This window comes from Falco biarmicus, chromosome 5, assembly GCF_023638135.1.
Source record: "Falco biarmicus isolate bFalBia1 chromosome 5, bFalBia1.pri, whole genome shotgun sequence".
NCBI classification, from domain to species: Eukaryota; Metazoa; Chordata; class Aves; order Falconiformes; family Falconidae; genus Falco; species Falco biarmicus.
In genome coordinates, this window is record NC_079292.1 from 62,748,956 (window position 1) to 62,768,389 (window position 19,434).

The 19,434-nt window shown below is 37.8% G+C and overlaps 1 protein-coding gene across 3 annotated transcripts in view; it reads left to right on the plus strand.

Moving 5' to 3' along the window:
• GNPTAB (N-acetylglucosamine-1-phosphate transferase subunits alpha and beta) overlaps nucleotides 1–19,434 on the plus strand; it is a 46,425-nt gene that overhangs the window by 21,985 nt on the left and 5,006 nt on the right. For all 3 annotated transcript variants that reach the window (XM_056339875.1, XM_056339874.1, XM_056339877.1), the window contains exons 8-18: nucleotides 758–919; nucleotides 2,675–2,854; nucleotides 3,921–4,091; nucleotides 5,748–5,871; nucleotides 6,634–6,837; nucleotides 7,983–9,091; nucleotides 10,147–10,346; nucleotides 10,611–10,830; nucleotides 11,880–11,993; nucleotides 14,516–14,601; nucleotides 16,351–16,449. In XM_056339875.1, the coding sequence (XP_056195850.1) occupies nucleotides 758–919; nucleotides 2,675–2,854; nucleotides 3,921–4,091; nucleotides 5,748–5,871; nucleotides 6,634–6,837; nucleotides 7,983–9,091; nucleotides 10,147–10,346; nucleotides 10,611–10,830; nucleotides 11,880–11,993; nucleotides 14,516–14,601; nucleotides 16,351–16,449 (2,669 nt within the window). The remainder of the gene's footprint in view (nucleotides 1–757; nucleotides 920–2,674; nucleotides 2,855–3,920; nucleotides 4,092–5,747; nucleotides 5,872–6,633; nucleotides 6,838–7,982; nucleotides 9,092–10,146; nucleotides 10,347–10,610; nucleotides 10,831–11,879; nucleotides 11,994–14,515; nucleotides 14,602–16,350; nucleotides 16,450–19,434) is intronic.

Sequence of the window (19,434 nt, forward strand, 5' to 3'; positions counted from 1 at the left end):
GAAACATTTTGGTTCCCTGTAATTTGTAAGCTATACTAGCTGTTAAAGAGGGCATGTAGCGCAAGCCTCTTCTTATTCTGTGCATTATGAAATCTGATCTACAGACTTACTAGGGGCAGGAGATAAAAACGGCAAACAGATCAAACGGTCCACAACTAAGAAATGACCTTAACAGCATATTGGCAACCATCATTAAGGACTTGGAGACCCACATGGATTAGTTCTGGAGCCCTTTGTATCTCAGATTTCTGAGCTCTAGGTTGATCTGTAAACCATTCTGAAAATCTCATGCTTCTGACAGCAATGATGAATCTGTGGCCTTAATTTTCTGAGAAGAGTGTTGCTTGATTAAGATGGGTGACAAAAAAAAATCATTCTTTCAGTCATATAAAGTTGTAATAAAATACAAATTTTGTTATTTGGGGTGGGAGGGAATGGATGAGGACTTACTCTTCACTTCAGAAACATTTATAACATGGACAACTTTACTGTTGCTGGTATTGCTGATGTAAAGAGAAATTTTATTTGGAAAGTGAAAACTAAGCATCTAGAAATGTTCTGTATTTTTAAGTGTTTTTCATTTCACATTTCACTACCTGGCTTTGTGTTCTTACAAAACTGTAGTTCTTTAAAAACAGTGTTTACCAGTCAATCTTGTTAGTAACTCTAGAAAGAAATATACAACAAAAAGATGGAAATGTCAAAGGAAGAGTGCTGCTGTGGGTGCATGCCAGAAATTATTTCTCTGCTTGTATAGTTGCAGCTCTATTCAGAAGCCAGCGTGGCTCTCTTGCAACTGAATAACCGTAGGAGTTTCCAAGAACTGAGCAAGCAAGCAAAGAAGAACATGACTATAGATGGAAAAGAACTGATGCTTAATCCTGCTTATTTACTGTGGGACCTCAGCTCTGTCAGTCAGGTAGGTAAATTCTGTTATGGCATGTAAAGGTTGTAGTATTTAAAAACTGCAAGTAGAGGCTAACTAGTCAGTGACAAGGAACAAGGGATTTCTTCCAAAAGCTTGGAAGTGTTAAGAATCCAGGATTTATTACATTGTAAGAAAACATCACAAGAACACTGTCAAATTCTGAGGTTAAGGAGGAAGACGGATCAAACACTGTGACATTTAATTGAAATTTTCATGTTCTCCACTAACTGAAAAATTTTCCCCTCTGCACATGTTCTGATAGTTGTGTGCAGTCAAGTCCTGAAAGGCTTAACTCATGCTGGCAGATAAGCAAACTTCTTGTGTGGAGGAGACAGAGGGATTTATTAACAAACATGTTTATCTCCTTATCAATATGTTTCTTCAGCATTTTTTGCTTTGCAGAGTCGTATATGTTGAGAGTAAATGCTAATCACTTCTAAAAAATTTTGAAGGCCTGAAATACAGACATCTGTAAGGAAAGGAGGTTTACTTTCAGTGTTTTTGATACAAGCGAGGATATTTGGTTTAGCCACAGAAAACAGAATAACAAAGCATCTGTTTCAAGATAAGATCTTATAATATCTTGGGTTTTTTTCTCCTGCAGGAATTTAGTTTTATATTAAATGTCAAGTAGCATGGGTAAAGTAAATGTGCCTGCTCCAGTAAAACTTGCAATCTGTCTTTGTGTCCTTTGAACCTAGCTTTTGGGGAACTTTTCCTTTTTAATACAATCCCTGAACTCAAACTTTATACTTCGGCATGTTGAAATTATGTGTTATTTTGTAAATGGGTACCTAGCTAATGGATGCTGGTGTTGCTGTAATGTTTTCGGTTGTTATGTTTTTGAGAACGTGTAAGCTGTGTTACTGTACATATTAGAAAAGGCGACAACTTATTTACAGTGTGTAGAACCTGCAGTGAAAATGGTAATTGTTCAACATTCACATTTTTCTAGTTTCCTGTTTGTTGGGCATGCTTCTTTTAGAAATGTTCCTTTTAGGCAGCCTTAATTCTTATTTTTCAGAAGAGGTCATCAAGTTCTTCTAAATGGGAAAAGAAACATATATTACAGTGTCATGTAACCTAATTTTGTTACTTAGCTGATGAGTTTCTAATTAAAACATTTTCTTTTTAACAAAAATATTTGGAACATTTAGCTATTTGGTAGTGAATATCAGGTTAAGTTTTGTTTGTGTTTTTTTTAAATTTTCTCCTGCTTAAATTCTTCAAAATAAGAGCAGGGAATTATTGAAGAGCTGCTACATCATGACACTTCTGATGTATCTGTGTTAGGTGATATTTATGTGCGGCAGTGATGCAATGTACTTGGAAGGCCCCAGCCTATTAAAACTGAATTTCTGAAAGGCGATGTTACTGATTTTAAATGCATCTTGGCTTTTGGTCAAGATCAGGAAATAATTGAGACTAATAATCCAGGAAAACAGGAGGGTGTGTGTTTTCTGGGGTTTGTTCTTCAAGACTCGGGATCATACAAGGCGCTATCTTGCCATGTGGTCAGAGACATCCTAGTGATACTGTGTGGTCAACTACTGATGTCAGATATTTCAGAAGAATATGATCTTTAGAAGAAAAATGGTACTTGTTCAATGTTCTTTTTGGTTTTGAATGTCTTAAGTCCTCAAATGCTTGTGCACCCATATGCTGAAGCACGCTCTTGTTGCCTAGCTGGATCAGAATTTGAATGTTCTATTTAAAAATCTAAGAAAGGGATTTTTCTTTTTGTAGTCTAAACAGGATGAAGATATTTCTGCCAGCCGTTTTGAAGATAATGAAGAGCTGAGGTACTCGTTACGATCAATAGAGAGGCATGCCCCATGGGTACGACATATTTTCATTGTCACTAATGGGCAGATTCCTTCCTGGCTTAACCTGGATAATCCTCGGATAACCATAGTGACACATCAGGTAAAACCCAAAGAATCAAAAGCCAAACAGAAAACAGCACCAAAACACCCAAACAAACAAAAATACCAGCATGACTGTGCCACTAGTAAAGATTTTGTGTTTGTTTTGAAATGCAGTTGCCCCCTTTCAGCTAAAGGCTGTATTTATTTGGAATGTAGAAGTGACCCCCTCTTCCCTGTCTCATCCATGGTTTTATTAAACCTCAGTATATCTTCGCGTTTTGGCTAAGCAGTAACTGAATACATATCAAGTCTTCATTTAGTCCACTTTTCCAAATAGTGAGGCTTCAGCCATGTCTAGTTTCCTTATAACTATTTATAAAAAAACTGGGGAGAAGAAAATGTAATATGAATCCGTAAGCACTCTCTCAGGACCAGTAATAACCTAATAAGCTTGTGTTGAGACAGGATGGATTACAATTACTGGAACTAAAAAGATGGCTGCAAAAAAAAATAGCTATGCATTCTAAAAATCTTACTTTAAAAGAGAAAGAGAATTCTTCAAGCTTCCTGAATAAGTGAAACAAAAATACCCTAGTAGCTTCTTATAATGAATTCAAGAGTAATTTTGGTATAGTGACAGGCCTGAGCGACCTAAGTGGTAACAGGATACTAATTCAACTTCTGTTTCTGTCTGCTTGTGGAGTTACTTGGAAGAATCCTGACTTTTTGAATGCTGGAACAGGTTCAACTTGTTTGAAATTTTGTGCAGCCTGTACTGCATGAGAAGTATAAATGTATGTTCACTGGGCCTGATCCAGTACCCAGTGAAAGAGGAGCTTGTGTCCTTGCATTGAACCAGGTGCAGTTTCTTAGTTAAGCACCAGACATGTAAATGTTTTTGTGTGAGGAAGATGAGGTAGCAAAGTTTCCTTTTTCACTAAAATATTTTCACTCTTTTTCTTTCATATCTCTCCTTTCTCTCCTTGTTCTTGATTATTTTTTTTTTTAATTGTAGGTAGCTATCAAATACATCTGTTGTGCCTGACCTTCTATGTTTTGGGGGATTTTTCATTTATTTTTGCCTTCTAAAACTGTTTGGGGTGGTTGGGGCTTTTTTCTTCTAGGAAATATTTCAGAATGTGAGTCACTTACCCACCTTCAGTTCACCAGCTATTGAAAGTCACATTCATCGTATCAGTGGCCTCTCTCAGAAGTTTATCTATCTCAATGATGATGTTATGTTTGGGAAGGATGTTTGGCCTGATGATTTTTACAGTCACTCTAAAGGTCAAAAGGTAAGCCATTATGAAAGGATTTTTTGCCAAAAGTAGATGTGAAACTTTTCTATGCTAATATAATAAAAATCAAATAAATATACATTGAAAGGAAGAGCAAATATAAGCTTTCCTTTTGGTCCCCACTCCCCCTTCTACCTCTAAAGGTTCATTATTCTTAACTAGACAATAGTTAGTGAAGATGCAGGGTGGGAAGGGATCTGTCTTTTTTTGGCGTGTATGCTATGTTGATGTTTGGGTTGCAGAATTGCTTTTTTTTCCACATTCACTTTACAGGTTTCTGGTCTTACAATGGTTTCTCTGCCAGGCTTCATGCTTTAGTTTGTGTCATTCTCTAATTCTCCCGCTTTCTGCTGGAGCACTCGGTAAGACTGATGTGGTGTTTGGCAGCTGTCAGTCTTCCCTCCCTTGTAAATTTTTTTTGTTTTGTACGGAATATTCAAAACAAAATAGAATCAATTCTTCTGTGCGAATACTGAGGTCACACGACATTCAAACTGGTCTAATGTTTACATTTACCATTAATTGCTTCTTTTCCAGACACCAATAATATCTTTGCCTAATCTATATATAATCATATACATAATTTACTAAAAGATACATTGTTGCATGTTCATGAACATCAATTAATTTAGTCCTTCAACAGCTGGGTTTAAGCAAGGAGAGCAGGACGAGGAAATTGTTAGCAATAGTCATGCATAAAGATTCTGACTGCCAGCATAGTTTTCATCCATGATCTTGATCAACAAGAGTGACATGGAGGAAATAAGATTTATTAATAACAAGACGCTAGAGACTACTGAATTAAACAATTCACACATGCAGATGTGTGCACACACAGAAGGGTTGTACAAAATTAGTTTACACTACCCTAAAATTACTGTTTCGGTACTTGAGGATGTTGGGAAGCTTTTAGTTGCTTTGAATCCTTAAGGACATAGGCATATAACTGCAGAATCATATTGCTAGTGTGTATATATTATTCTTCAGTTATTCTTCCCAGTTATGATAATAAAGTCAGCTTATGTATGATGGTGTTTGTGATAACCTGATCAGCTACTGTTTCAATAGGAAATGTGCTGCTAAAAATCTTGAAATAGTAAGGCCTAAAGGAAAATCTGTGTGGTTTTAATGCCTCCCCTGCTGAAAATACACACACCCCCACACTTTTTTTTATCTTGGCAATTCTTAGAATTATTTAAGTCATAGAGGATCAGATGCTTTGGGGATTATGTTCAACATGTGCTGCTTATCTCGTGACTGGTTAGTAATGAAGAAACATTTTGAGTCAGGAGAACAAGTGACCTGCATAGCTATTTAAGAGTTTAAGTTCCCCCTTCTTATCTGGAAAAAGATAAATTATTAATTTTCGTTGGAATATTGTTTGCAGAAGTAGATTTGAGAAGTCCTGCTTTCTATTTCTGGCCACTGCTGCTTTGCTGTATGGCTTTAGGAATTCTGCAGTTCTTCTTTCTGTTTTGAAAGGGATAACACTTACTTCATAGGTGGTAAGGTTTAAACGCTCTTTGTAAAGCTTTGTGAATACTTAAGGCAGTATACACAGGGAGGCATTAATTTAAGTCTTTGTATTCCAAGAAACGAGCTCAGTTAACTTCTATTTGCTAGTCCTTGTCTGAGATTGTAATGTTGTTCCAGGTTTACTTGACATGGCCTGTGCCAAACTGTGCTGAGGGATGTCCTGGTTCATGGATTAAAGATGGCTACTGTGATAAAGCTTGTAATAACTCAGCATGTGATTGGGATGGAGGTGATTGCACTGGTAAGACGGCAATGCTATGTTTAGGAAAAAGTGAACTGGTTTTTCTTAGAAGGATAGTTCTGTAATTTGTTGTTCTCCTATAACTAAAGTTTGCCTTGTTTAATAACAGTAATAAAAAGTTGGCTTGCAGATGAAAACCATAGTTCTTGCAAACTCTGAATTTCTGTGGAAAATGATAGCAAATAATAGGGCATAGGAAAATCTTTGGGGTACGCAATTTAACTAGCTGAAAAGAAGGTTTTTGAAATTCAATTGTTATTATTGTATAATGTATATATAAACGCAGTATTGCGTCTGTGTATATTTGGACTTGGGATCCAAATAATAACAGGACTGTGAAGCTGCACTGTTAGTTTCTAGATCGAATTTTCAGGAGTGCAGGGTAGGAAAATGAAGTGATACTCCTGGATTGAAGAAGTAATACTACTCTATAAGACTGTGCCGTCAAGACTGCAAGCACAACAACTAAACTATGTTTTTGCCTGCCTTTTTGAAGTTAAGACAAAATACGTTGGAGTTTTTGTTGCAATTTTAAGTTGGTCCCTAAACTACTACAGTGAGATTGTGCGCACCATAGATTTTACACTAACTCACAGAGGTCTGGTTAGCATTTGCTCCATTTTAATTTCACCAGTGATAAATGAGATTGTCAACTCTTCAGTCTAGCTCTAACACTGTGGCGTAAAATGTGCCTTTCCTCAGAAATAAGGATTTCAAATGACTGGTGGTTTTTTTTGTTGTTGTTGTTTTCTCTCCTTGTAGGTAACGGTGGGAGTAGTCGTTATGTTGCTGGTGGAGGTGCAGTTGGAGGTATTGGGAATGGACCACCATGGCAATTTGGTGCAGGAATAAGTGGTGTTTCATACTGTAACCAAGGCTGTGCTAATTCCTGGCTAGCAGACAAATTCTGTGATCAGGCCTGCAATGTCCTCTCTTGTGGATTTGATGCTGGTGACTGTGGCCAGGGTATGTAAAATACATCTCTGATAAACTTTCTGTAGGGATTCTCTTGAATTGTCTGACCTTTTTGTTCATCATTACACTCAGATTAAGCTAAGATGCCCTGTATGGAGTTGTGAAAAATAGCTACTAGCAGCTGAAGAAAAAGTCAGCTGCTTCTTGTGTTCACTAATACAAGCCTGAATCAATATTACATGCTGCTTTATTTAACAAAACAGTTATTGACCAAGCTTAGGTGGGGTGCTTGATAAGTTATGGAGCAGCAAGCATCAAACTTCTTGCCCCTGAAGAGCCTTACATTGTAAATGGAGAAATTGTATTTCAGCTATGTAAACAGTCTTTGCCCAGATAAGGACAGCTGACTTGGTGATGCCTGTAGCAGTTAAGAAATTTAAAGAACCTCTCTGATGCTGATAGCATGAGTTCAAGCCTGGCTCTGTGCTCTTGCCAAAGGCTACTTTCAGTCACCTGTGAAGTTGTCTGAAGTTTATTTTGATATGAAAGAGTAGCAGGAGTGAGTGAAGTGATCGAGAGTGCTGAGTGCTATAGACAGGGGAACAGAAATGAAAGAATTTAGCCTGTTTGGAAGAATAGAGGCTCCCCTGCATCTCAGCTGGACAAATGTTTTACTGGTAATTCTGTTGCTGGCAACGATATTTTGTTCATGTGAGAGTTGACAGCTGATCTGTTTTTTGCTGTGGGAGGAGTCAGTTCAATTTAGCCTCTCCGATTTTGGGAGTCTTGAGTCAAGATGCAATGTAGCAGTGAAATCCAACCGTTGTAACATTAATCTTCTAAAATGTGGCAAAAAGGTAGTATGGGCATGTTACTTCTGACTGATACATAATTTTAAGGGATGTGTGATAACAAGCCACTTTGGCTTTTCAGGTAGAGACTGAAAGAGTGATAAATACTGGCTTTTAGAATTACCACTGAAATGGCTGCCAGCTTTATATATCTTGAGTATGTTCTAGACATTCATTATTGAAGACAGGTGAGCAAGAAACTAGAAGCTACAGTATCTGTCCTTTTACAAAGCTGTCTCCCTGCTAACATAGCGAAGCTAACTGGGCATATTACAATCAAAAAAAATGAATGATAAGCGTCACAGTGCACATCGACAGAAATTTGTTTTGTTTTGTTTTCCCCAGATCACTTTGAAGAGATGTACAAGGTGACACTTCAGCTTAATCAGACCTACTATGTTATTCCCAAAGGTGAATGTCTGCCCTACTTCAGCTTCAGCGAAATAGCCAAGAAAGGAATTGAGGGTTCATATAGTGATAATCCAATTATCCGACATGCTTCAGTTGCTAACAAATGGAAGACTATCCACCTCATAATGCATAGTGGCATGAATGCAACTGTGATCTATTTTAATCTTACATTTCTAAATAAAAATGATGAAGAGTTTAAAATGCAGGTAGCTGTTGAAGCTGATACTAGAGAGGAACCAAAACTAAACACAACTTCTGTGCAAAAATCTGACTCTGATTTTAAACCTATAACTTCAATACCAGAAGTTGAAATTATATTTGAGGATATTCCTGAAGAAAAACGTTTTCCAAGAGTCAAGAGACGACGAAATGGCACAAAAGAGAGTCTACACAAAGAGGTGATAATACCATCAGTAAATGTGTCTCTCCTTCCTGAAGATGTTCAGCTAGCACTGCAGAACCTGCACTTAAAACTACAAAATGGTGATATCACTCAGAAAGGATTTAACCTATCTAAGGCTACTCTCCTGAGACCTTTCCAGTTCTTAACTACAGTAAAGAGTATTACAGGCTTGGAAAAGAGGAGTGTGCATAATCGTTCAGGAGATCAGAAGAACCATACCAGCTGGCAGAAGCCTTTTAAAGATGTAAACAATGGCAAAATAAAAACAATAAAAGCAAATGAAGAAGTTCCTTTGAGGCTTAAAGGAACAAAGGGGACTGTTGTGACAATGAACACAAATAAACCGATTTATAAAGCAAAGCCTAGATCCACACTTCCCTCCCAGAGCATGCGAAGTAAAAATGAAACTCGAGAAAAAGTGCTGAATGCACTAATTTTAAGGGAAACCCAGAAATCAAAACATACTGGGAATTTAGATACTGGAGAAGACGCACAGGGAACGGAAGGAGGAAAAAGGCATGTGCAGGGGGATTCAAATGTAAGGGAGGGGCTAGTGGGAAGAAAATTACAGTTTTACGCTGAAAGTTACCAAGGCTTTTTGCCATGGGAGAAAAAGAAGTATTTCCAGGACCTTCTTGATGTGAGTATCTTAATGTCATTGCTTATTGGTATAGTTGCATCTTTCTGTGCTTAGTGGAATACTGTTACTATGATCTGTAAATTTTGAACGTGTCTTGCCTGTGAGGCAAATACTGAGATTTTTTTGAAAGCTCCTTTTGACTTAATCTAATTTGTTTAAGATCTGGGCCTCTCTTAGCTATGTGGTAAAAGCTGAACAGCCATTTATGCTCTCTTTCTACTGCCTTTTTTGTGGGTTTTTTTTGTCAGATTCACTTTTTATTCATTGTATATTGATACAGTGCTATTGTTCAAACATATACAGCACTAAAACAGAAAGCTTAAGTTTTGTTTTGATTGCATTTATGCAACTATGGATCCAGTTTAAAAAAAAAATAAAAAATATGTATAATGGTGAATACTTGCATTCTAAAAGTTAAATTGAAAGTCTGCCACCAAAACTGAATGTCCAGACCACATCAAACAAACATGTAGGAAGCTTCCTCTGCTTCCAGCCAAAGCGTTTTGGCAGTTTTGAAAACCTCTGGAAGAGAAGATAGAGACTGTGCTTCAGTTGGTAGCAACTGCTTTGCCCTACTCCAAATAGGGCATAACCAAAAGGGGTTGTGTTTTTAAAAGACTAGTTCTTTCTGTTCGCCTGAGACTGGATTTTATATGGGGAAACTTTATACTCATGGAATTTCAATTTATCAAATATGGATGAATAATCAGCAAAAAAAAAGGCACTAATACAAATAAATCTGATAGCAAACAAGGACTTTAGAGTGTGTGTGTGAGAGATGTCAGAGAGCAAATATTAAGGAAGTTTTTTATAGACTACTTTTCATCAAAGCATGAAAATTTTAAGGAAAAGGTTATCTTTTATCTTTTGTTTTTAAAGAGAGAACTAAGGAGTATGAAGAAAAATATTCAAAACTTCTCTTCCTATTTTCAAATATCAGAAAGGATTAGTTAGCACCTGGCTGAAATGCCATTTTTCCTGTGTGTTTAATATTTTCATTCTTTTTTTTTGTTTTTGGTAATGTAACCTTGTTTTGTGCCTGTCCTGCTGTTTAGGAAGAAGAGTCATTACTCAAACAAATGTCATACTTTACTGATGGTAAACATTTTGGAAGGCAGCTGAAAGATACATTTGCTGATTCCCTTCGATATGTAAATAAGCTTTTAAACAGCAAATTTGGGTTTACATCTCGGAAAGTCCCTGCTCATATGCCTCACATGATTGACCGCACTGTTATGCAAGAGCTACAGGATATGTGAGTACGTTTGTCTTGGGAATAATGTGAAAATTTTACCTTTCTGTTGATGCTTTGCTATAGCTATTTTCAATGTGTTGATGGCTACTCGTTAAAGTTATATTTTGATAAAGGAAACAGGGAATTCATTCCAACATGATAGTTGTGCTAAATTAAGGAGACTTTTGAGGACCTTTTAAAATTCTAGATGGTAATTTGTTTTTAGGTAGGGAATGTTTTACTTGAAGAAACTGAACTACTAAATTAGTTTACATTCGTGTATAGGTTTCCTGAGGAGTTTGACAAGACATCGTTTCACAAAGTGCGGCACTCGGAAGATATGCAGTTTGCTTTTTCTTATTTCTACTATCTTATGAGTGCAGTCCAGCCACTGAACATTTCTCAGATCTTCGATGAGGTTGATACAGATCAGTCAGGCATTTTGTCTGACAGAGAGATTCGCACATTGGCCACGAGAATCCATGAACTGCCACTAAGTTTGCAGGTACTCTTTCCTTACCAATAACTTTTAGAGTAACTTCAGTTTTGAAGTCCAAAACTGTTAAAATGAGTAATATGGTTTTTTTATCCTTGCTTTATAGCATCTGCAACATTTGGCATTTATTAAATTTTACTTGGAGAATGTAACATTGTTCTTATTATTGTTGCTTTATCATTGTTCTATGGAGTCAACAATTAAGTTGAGTTCTAGCAGTATCAGAAAAAGGATCACTGGTGTCCGAGCTCAAGAAAGCAATTAGTGTGAGTTTGTCAAAAAATGTTAACTGATAAAACCGCTCTGAAGAATGGAATCCTGCTGTGTTTGCCCTTGTTCTTGCTCATAGTAAAAGACAGTTCTTGCCCTGAGGAACTTGTGGCCTAAAGAAAGAATTGAGAAAAAGGGTAGCAAGGAAGTCATACTAGTAAATACTATGACCACATGCGAAGACTCACATTTCTGGTTTTGTAGGAACCTGATAAACAGAGACATGTCTCTGTAGGATTTACACGTTTAGAGACAGTTGGTAGAGAACAAAGTGTACTATTTTTGCTTTACAGAGAGGAATTGGCACAAACCAATGAAATTATTGGTTTGTGAAACAGCATACAAGATCATTGGCACAGCTGGAACGCAGCTCTGCTTGAGTGTGTTCCCGGCCTGTACCTTAATCAGAAACTCATATTCCTGTCCTTTCAGTTCACTTTTCTGTTTGCTTGATTTGGGTTTTAATATGCCACTGCTAGTTTGGGAATTCTGTACTGTTCTGATATCATTAGTAAAGGTGTGGTTTTCCTCTTAAATGAAAATGACATTGTCATGCTTTATGTGGTCTCAATTCAACTATGCACTGAGCATTTGCTTTGTTGGGTGTATGGGGAATCCCAGTGACTTCAGCAGCTATTGAATTGCGGTCTGCTGAATATTAAGTTGTCTTTTTCTGACAGTAGCACAGAAATTTGTTATGTAGGTGACATTAAATATGTCTGTGCACCCCGGATTTTTAGAACTATAAGAGTGAGAAAATAGGATTATCTCTCTTCTCTTTCTGTTAGGATTTGACGGGTCTAGAACAAATGCTAATAAATTGCTCTAAAGCTCTTCCTGCCAACATCACTCAGATCCACGTCATTCCACCAACTCAGGAAGCATATTATGATCCCAATCTGGTAAGAAACATTGGTCTTAAATGGTGTTTGGTTTCCTTCCCAAGCATGCGTTTACTGTGCTTGAAAAGCTGGTTTGATTTCTAGAAGGAAAGTATTTACAAAAATGCCTGCTTGTGTGTACATGAAATGCGTGTTATAGAAAGAAAATTTTACAAGCTACTTCCTAACTTACAAAGCCATTAATTTCCTTCAAAAACAGCGAAAAGCTGGATTTTTAAAGTCATCCTTGTTAGGAGAATTCACTGTTGTGAACCAAAAAGATAGTAAGCCCTATATCGCTCTGACTAGAACTTTCTAATGTCTTTACCTGAATTATAACCATGTATTTAGAAACAAAACAAAATCCAGAAAACCACCAAACCATCAGATAGAGATCTTTAGAATAATTCTCCCTTATCTGAAGGTTTCAGTCTAACTACTTTTAACATCCAAAGATGGACTGACAGGAACCTCATGAAGTTCAGCAAGAAGTGGAAAGTCCTCCACCTGGGGAGGAACAACCCAATGCACCAGTATCATCCTAGGGGCCACCCAGCTGGAAAGCAGCTTGGCAGGAAAGGAGGCAAGGGTTCTGGTGGACACCAAGTTGAACGTGAGCCAAGTGTGCCCTTGCCACAAAGAAGGCTAATGGTGTCCTGGGTTGCATTAGGCAAAGTGTTGCCAGCAGGTCAAGGGAGCTGACCATTCCCTCTGCTTGGCAGTGATGAGGCCACACCTGGAGTGCTGTGTCCAGTTCCAGGCTCCTCAGTACAAGGGACACATGGGCATACTGGATGGAGTCCAGTAAAGAGCCATGAAGGTGATTAAGGGGCTGGAGCATTTCTCTTATGAGTAAAGGATGAGAGAGCTGCAATTAGCCTAAAGAGTAGTCTCAAGGGGGAATCGCATTGATGTATATAAACACCTGAAGGGAGGGCACAAAGAAGATGGAGCCCTATTCCCAGTAGGGCCCAGTGACAGGACAAGAGGCAGTGGGCACAAACTGAAAACACAGGAGGTTCCCTCTGAACACTAGGAAACAGTTTTTTAACTGTGAGTGTGACTAAGTGGTCTCCATCCCTGGAGATACTCAAAAGCTGTCTGGACAGTCTTGAACGACTATCACCGGGTGGCCCTGCATGAGCATGGGGCTTGGACCAGATGAGCTCCTGAAGTCCCTTCCAACTTAAACCATTCTGTTGTCCTGTGAAATCTGAGGTCTTAGGACTAGATGTCACTTAAGCATTTAAGTCCTTAATTTCTATTCTAGTGGTTAAATTCTCATTAAAACCTGCTGGAAAGTTGAAATCTAGAATCTTTAAATCTCGTACTAATACCTGAATATCTTTTACAATGAGAATTTCATTCCTGCATCAACCTATGCATTTGAAAAAAAGCGTGCATGTACTTTGCTGAATTGATGACCTTGTGTTTTATAGCTTCAAACCAATACCGTATCAAAGCAAAAATAATTTGGATGAGTACAGTTCATGAACTTTTGGGTAGAAGAACGTTATTCATCCTCAACTTGCAAATCATAGTACAGAGATCTACAATGTGTGTAGATAAATGTATATGAATATTGAGTTTTTTCTTTTTATTTCCTTCCCTCTGGACATCTATCCTGTATATTACCAGGCTTTAAAAATATTTTCCCCACAGTCTTAATTCCAGCTGAGTTCTATATAAAGCCGTTCTGTCAGCCTGATTTGAAGAGGTGGAAGTATGGATATGAGAATTCTGCTCAGTTTGAGGACATTACATCCAGTATAGCCTTACTTCATTTTGCCTCTATTATTCTGTCTTCAAAATTCTGTGAAGTAAAAACTTTGAAGAGTAGAAGTAAAGGGTGGCTGCCATTAATATGTTTTAAGATGGGGTTAAAAATAGTTCTCAGTGGCTGGGAACAATGCCACATTACTTCTAATCCTTTTGGGGAATTAGTAAAATATTAATAATCTAAGCAGTAATGCCTAATGTACTGTTATCAGTCAGTTCAAATAGTAACAAAATAGTGTTCGTGTTTAGTACAGAGGCCTGATTTATTCCTGTTGTCTGCAACAGCTAAATTTCTTGGAATGAGTCTAGTACCATAGAATATCCCTTGAGAACAGGGATTTTATTTCCCAGAATTGTTTCAACATAGCTTGTGATAGAAATAAGGCCTCGTGTATCAGCTGTTCTACAGAGTTTGCCTGGCCCGTGTTACTGGTGGCCTCTATCAGAGGAATGTCAGACAGCTGTAAAATGAGTAGAATTTCTAAAGATTTTATTGAGGATGAAATCCAGAACTTGCAATGTTTTTGCCAAAAATAATCTGTATCTTTCATATAGTATTGTTTGCATAGGAAATTGTGATGTTATGCACCAGTATCTTTTTTTGTTGTTTTTGTTTTTTCCTTCAAGAGATGATCAAGAAACTATTGCTTTTCATTCCAGGAGAGTAAAGCATACACAGGCTTTTCTAGCTGTAATACAGGTTTTCTACAAAGTACAGACTGTAATTTTCAGTAACCTGTAATCTAAACAATGTTTTCTTCCAGCCTCCAGTAACAAAAAACCTAGTGACTAATTGCAAACCTGTGACTGACAGAATTCGTAAGGCATACAAGGACAAAAACAAATACAGGTATGTTGTTACAGTCCTGTGAAAAGCTATGCTAGGTTTTGTAATAAGAGGTATAAATATATACATGACCAAAGATTGATTGTGTATGTTAACAAATCTCAGCTCAATTTATTGTAACATTGGAACTGAAGAAACATACTGGTATCTACTTATGTATGTTTCATCATGCAGAATTATGTGATTTCCCCGCCCCCCCCCCCCCCAGTTTCCTGTTTAGTAGACTAAATATGCTGCGTGTCATCTTTGGTCAGATCCTAATTTGTGTTGTACAACAGTAAGCCAGATCATCTTTAGATGGCTATATAAATTGATTATATGTAGTCATATGAGTCAGGGCAGTTAAAGTAGCATAAAAAGGAAGAAAGAGCCTGTCCTGTGCCTGGAAGTTGTAAATCTGCTTCATCCTTTCTTCTACTGAAGCTTAAGAAAAGAAAAGTGTTTTAGCCCTAACTACCTTGTAGCTTTCCTGCAAGGTTAGAGGAGTGAGAAGCAGGGAGAGAGGGGGACAACACAAAGGTTTCCATCCCCTGTTGGAAAGGGCAGGACAAACCATGGTCGTGACCATGGGTTTGTCTGAATAATTGTGTTTGTGTAGATCTGCCTGAGATAGGTTCTCTCAGATCTTTCTTCTTTGAAATCTGCGAACCAGTTGCGTTGCAATGAGGCAGTTTGCTGGTGTGGAACTCATAGTCTTGTCTCCTGTCCATTGCTTCAGCAGTGGTGTTGGGCAGGGGTGGGTGGTGGGGAGTTTGAAGCATGCAGTTGCCCCAGGAGTGGCTACGAAGTCAAATAAAACTGTAGAATGAAAGGAGGTTATAGATGCTGCTTAGAGGCAGCTTTTGGACATGATTATATGTTAATTTATAGTACTTCAAGTTGTGCTGTAAGCTTTATAAATAATTCCCTTCCCAGGAGAGTTTATGCTAAAACTCAAAAGCTGACATAAAAAATGAGATTGACAGTTGTTAGGGTGGGGGCAAAGACTTGCTGTACTTAAACTGATTGATAGTAATGTATTTATATCATTAGGATATATGTTGCTCTTTCATTCTGTTGAACTTAAATAATTTCATTATTAATTTGTGAGCTTTATAAATGGAATAATTTCTCAGGTGAGACTAAAAGGAGCAGGCAGGATGTTTTCTTATATCAAGATAAGAAAGGTGAAAAATGTAAGTGTGGTACCTCTAGTAAGACTGTTAAAGTGGGTTAAAATGCTTCTCAACTCAAGATACCTTTCAGAGATTATATGATACTTCTGCATTTTATGTACTTGTTTGCAAGTTACTGATTAGGTGGGTGAGGAAGGTTTTATTTGTATTTGAGGTTGTAGGTTTATATATTCTTCTGTTGAAGATTGGAAGATAAGAATGTTTTCTCGTGTCTGAAGTTTAATTATAAATGACAGTTGTAAATGCTGTGTGTTCAAAAAGAAAAACACTAAAAAAAGTAAATAGTGCTGTATCTGCTCTCGGATCAATTGTTACTTTTATGACAGAATTCATAGTTTATATACTTGGTATTGGAGTTCAGTTCTCTGATTTATACGACTAATAAATCCTGTTGGAATGTGGTTCTGTGCAAGAGCATTAGCCAAAAAATGTATATATACTGATAGAAAGCAAATGGCAAATTCTAATGAAGGTTGGCCAGTCAGATTAGAAGTTAGTTATTAAATAAAATACTAATATTTATTGAACCTGACTTTAGGTGGTTTTATTAATGTATAAATACTATTTTAACAATAAGGTTTGAAATCATGGGAGAAGAGGAAATTGCCTTCAAAATGATTCGCACAAATGTTTCTCATGTAGTTGGTCAGCTGGATGACATACGAAAAAATCCCAGGTAACCTGTTTTTTTATTTGTATGAAGTTTTGAGGTGGCTTTAATATTCTGCTTCAACTGTTTAAGCTATGTTGGAAAAATAAATTATTGCCATGTGTTTCTACACTGTGTGTTACAGGGTAAGAACAATTTTAACCAAAAGTACTTACAATTTTTTCTATTTAACTGAATGGCTGATCTCTCTGTTATGCTAGGGGTTCTTTCATTAATTGGTTACATTTTTATATATCTAAAACCTTTGAGAATGTCTAGATGAAATTCAGTTATTTTTGAAGCTTTCATTTTTGCCGTTCTAGAGGGCATACAGTTTATATTGCAGGCAACTTTATTCTAACGGAAGAGTATTTTGATCTGCTTATGCAACAATTTATGAATAAAAACTGTGTGGATCATTTTGTTACAAAACCAGTTTTGCATATCCATTAAGCTTTCGTGCGCTGTTACATGGCAAGAGGTATTATGATTTATGTTTTTAAAAATATTTGTAGAGAAACAATTCAAAGCTGGAAGGCAGTCCCCTGTTCCTTCATTCTGTAGTAGTAAAAGGTTTAGATATCCAAATCTGAGAATAAGCTCTTTAGTGTTGAATTAAGCTCCTGAAATGACTGTGAGATAAATGGCGAAAATAAATGTTAAAGTAAAAATAAGAACACATTTCACAGCAACCACCTTGCAAAGCAAAGGAAGCTGTATTTGAAACTCAAGTCTGAATCTGCTTTGCAGAAGCATTTAACTGTAGTCCTGAGCCCATTGCATAAGACTGGGGTTTGACAAGGGGTAAGGGAATGTAATAGCTAGCTGTCTTGGAAGTGAGACTGCCTCCACTCCTCATCCTCTTCCTTGCTCTCAGTTGCATGTTTTTATCTTGCATCTTGCTTCTGTCTTCAGAAAACTAGAGTTCTCTGCCAATTCAATGAGTTGGGCTTCAAGGTGGGGTCTGACAAGTGTCAAAAAACAGAACAAGGAGGAAAGTAGGCCCAGGTACCTTGGGCCAGGGAAAGTGAAACCTCTTGCAGGTCACAGCAAGCTATTGGGTAATCTCAGCTGGCTGTAAAGCTACACTGTTTGTAGATAAAGAGTAGGTTTTCACTTGCTCACTTGCCTGTTACACTGTACTACTATTTGGTAGGCCATTCATTCAGAAAGGGGAATGCTAGTCTTGAGACATTTTGCAGCTGAAGGTTGTTTGTGTCTACTCTTGCAAGAGTGCTTTCTGGCCACGTAAGTCCTGCATTCCAGTTCCTGCAATGACCCAGTTCAAAAGAAAAGCAGGCGCTGCCCTCAGTCATCCTGCTTCTTCCTCTTCCTCCTCTATTTCTCAAGCCCTGTTAGACCCAAGGAGGGCACATAACATGAGTTTCTGACCTTCTGTGTTCAAGTTCATGCTTGCAATCACTGGCTTCTGATTTTGAAGGGTGGTTGCTGATGTCAGCCTTGATCCTGATGCTGTGTTGGTTGTGATATGAGTAAGCCAAGTGGATTGAGGCCTTCTAGCAACTTAAAATGGAGCTGCCTGTTCTGAGTGATTGCATCCTGAGATGAGGATGTGCTGAGTAAGGGTGTCCAGACTGTTGTCTCAAGGCACCTCAGTAGGCAAGATGAGGTAGGTGAGCTGATCTGCCTTGAATTTTCCCCAACTTTGATACGATACACTGGCATGCTATTATGGACTCAACCTTGAGACCCCATATATGCATACCCTTTTGTGGTTTTGGTTATTTTCTTTCTTCTTAAGGAACAATAGCATATTTCAGTCCCAGATTGTTGGCTGGTTCATGGAGTGAGGTTGAGTCAATTGCTTGGGCTGTATTCCTGTGAAGTATAGTGCAGTACCGCAGTCATATCTTGTCAGCAAAGGAGAGCTGATGTGGCTATGTAGGTGTGCCATTTCTTTCTCTGCCACATTTTCCCTGCATATAAAACAATAATTATACAAAGTCTCTAAAAACAGGTATTCAGTGTCTCTCTTGCAATGAACTAGAAGTATTGTTCACTTATTGATCTGCCTAAAATGTTTGGTTTGCATCCTTTAAGGAAAAGTGAGCCTTAATCATCTAGGCATTAATTCTGGAATATTCAAAGAAATGTCAGGTTTGGTTTCTTTTGGGCGGATTAAACCAGTCTTTCCATTTGAAACAAGTTAATATCCCCATCAGTCCCACTTACTGTGCTTTGGTTTGCTATGTGTAGCAACCTTTCAGTCTGTAAACTGTGTCTCTTTCAGATGAAGCTAAACAGGGATATACACTCCAGGAGTGCAGCTACTGCATTCCCAGGGCTAATGAGCTGCCAGTCCAAGGGACAAGGTCAGGGACAGTACAAAGTGAACTCCCAAAATGCTTATAGTATAGACATATGACTGCCATAACCAGCTGCTTTGCATAGTATTACTTGATAGTGTAGACATAGCCTGCTCATCTTTGAAGAGGAGAGGCGTATTTTGTTCTTCTCGGATTTGAGTAGTGATTTGAGTGGCTGTTTATCCTGTGCATGTAATTGTCTAGAGCAAGCTTACCGGTTATGCCAGATTCAGTACAGGCTGAGGAAAAGTGGTAATGGCCTGTGTAGGCAGATTCATGTGCTGTAGAGTTCTGCTTATTTCCAGCTTCATGTAGGAAGTATGAACTTTGCTCTTTGAAAGAGCACACCATACTATAGAGAATACAGCTGACCAGAACTACTTATTTACAAAGGTTAGCAGTTACAAGACACATGTCACCGGATATGATTTCTCTCTCTGGGGAAAATGTAAGGGTCTTGTATCTCACAATATAAATAAAGCACATAACCTTGCCTATATGTGGGAAAAGGGATTTTTGTTGTCAGGCACCAGGTCAGAGTGGCCAAGGGTACATAGCCATCCAGCACACTAGCTGCTGCTTTATTTTCAGTAATAAGCAATGATTTAGATAGTTACATGTTTCTTATATGAGAAATAACCCTCCGCAAGAGGCATTATCAGGAACATGCTTATTTTGTCACAGT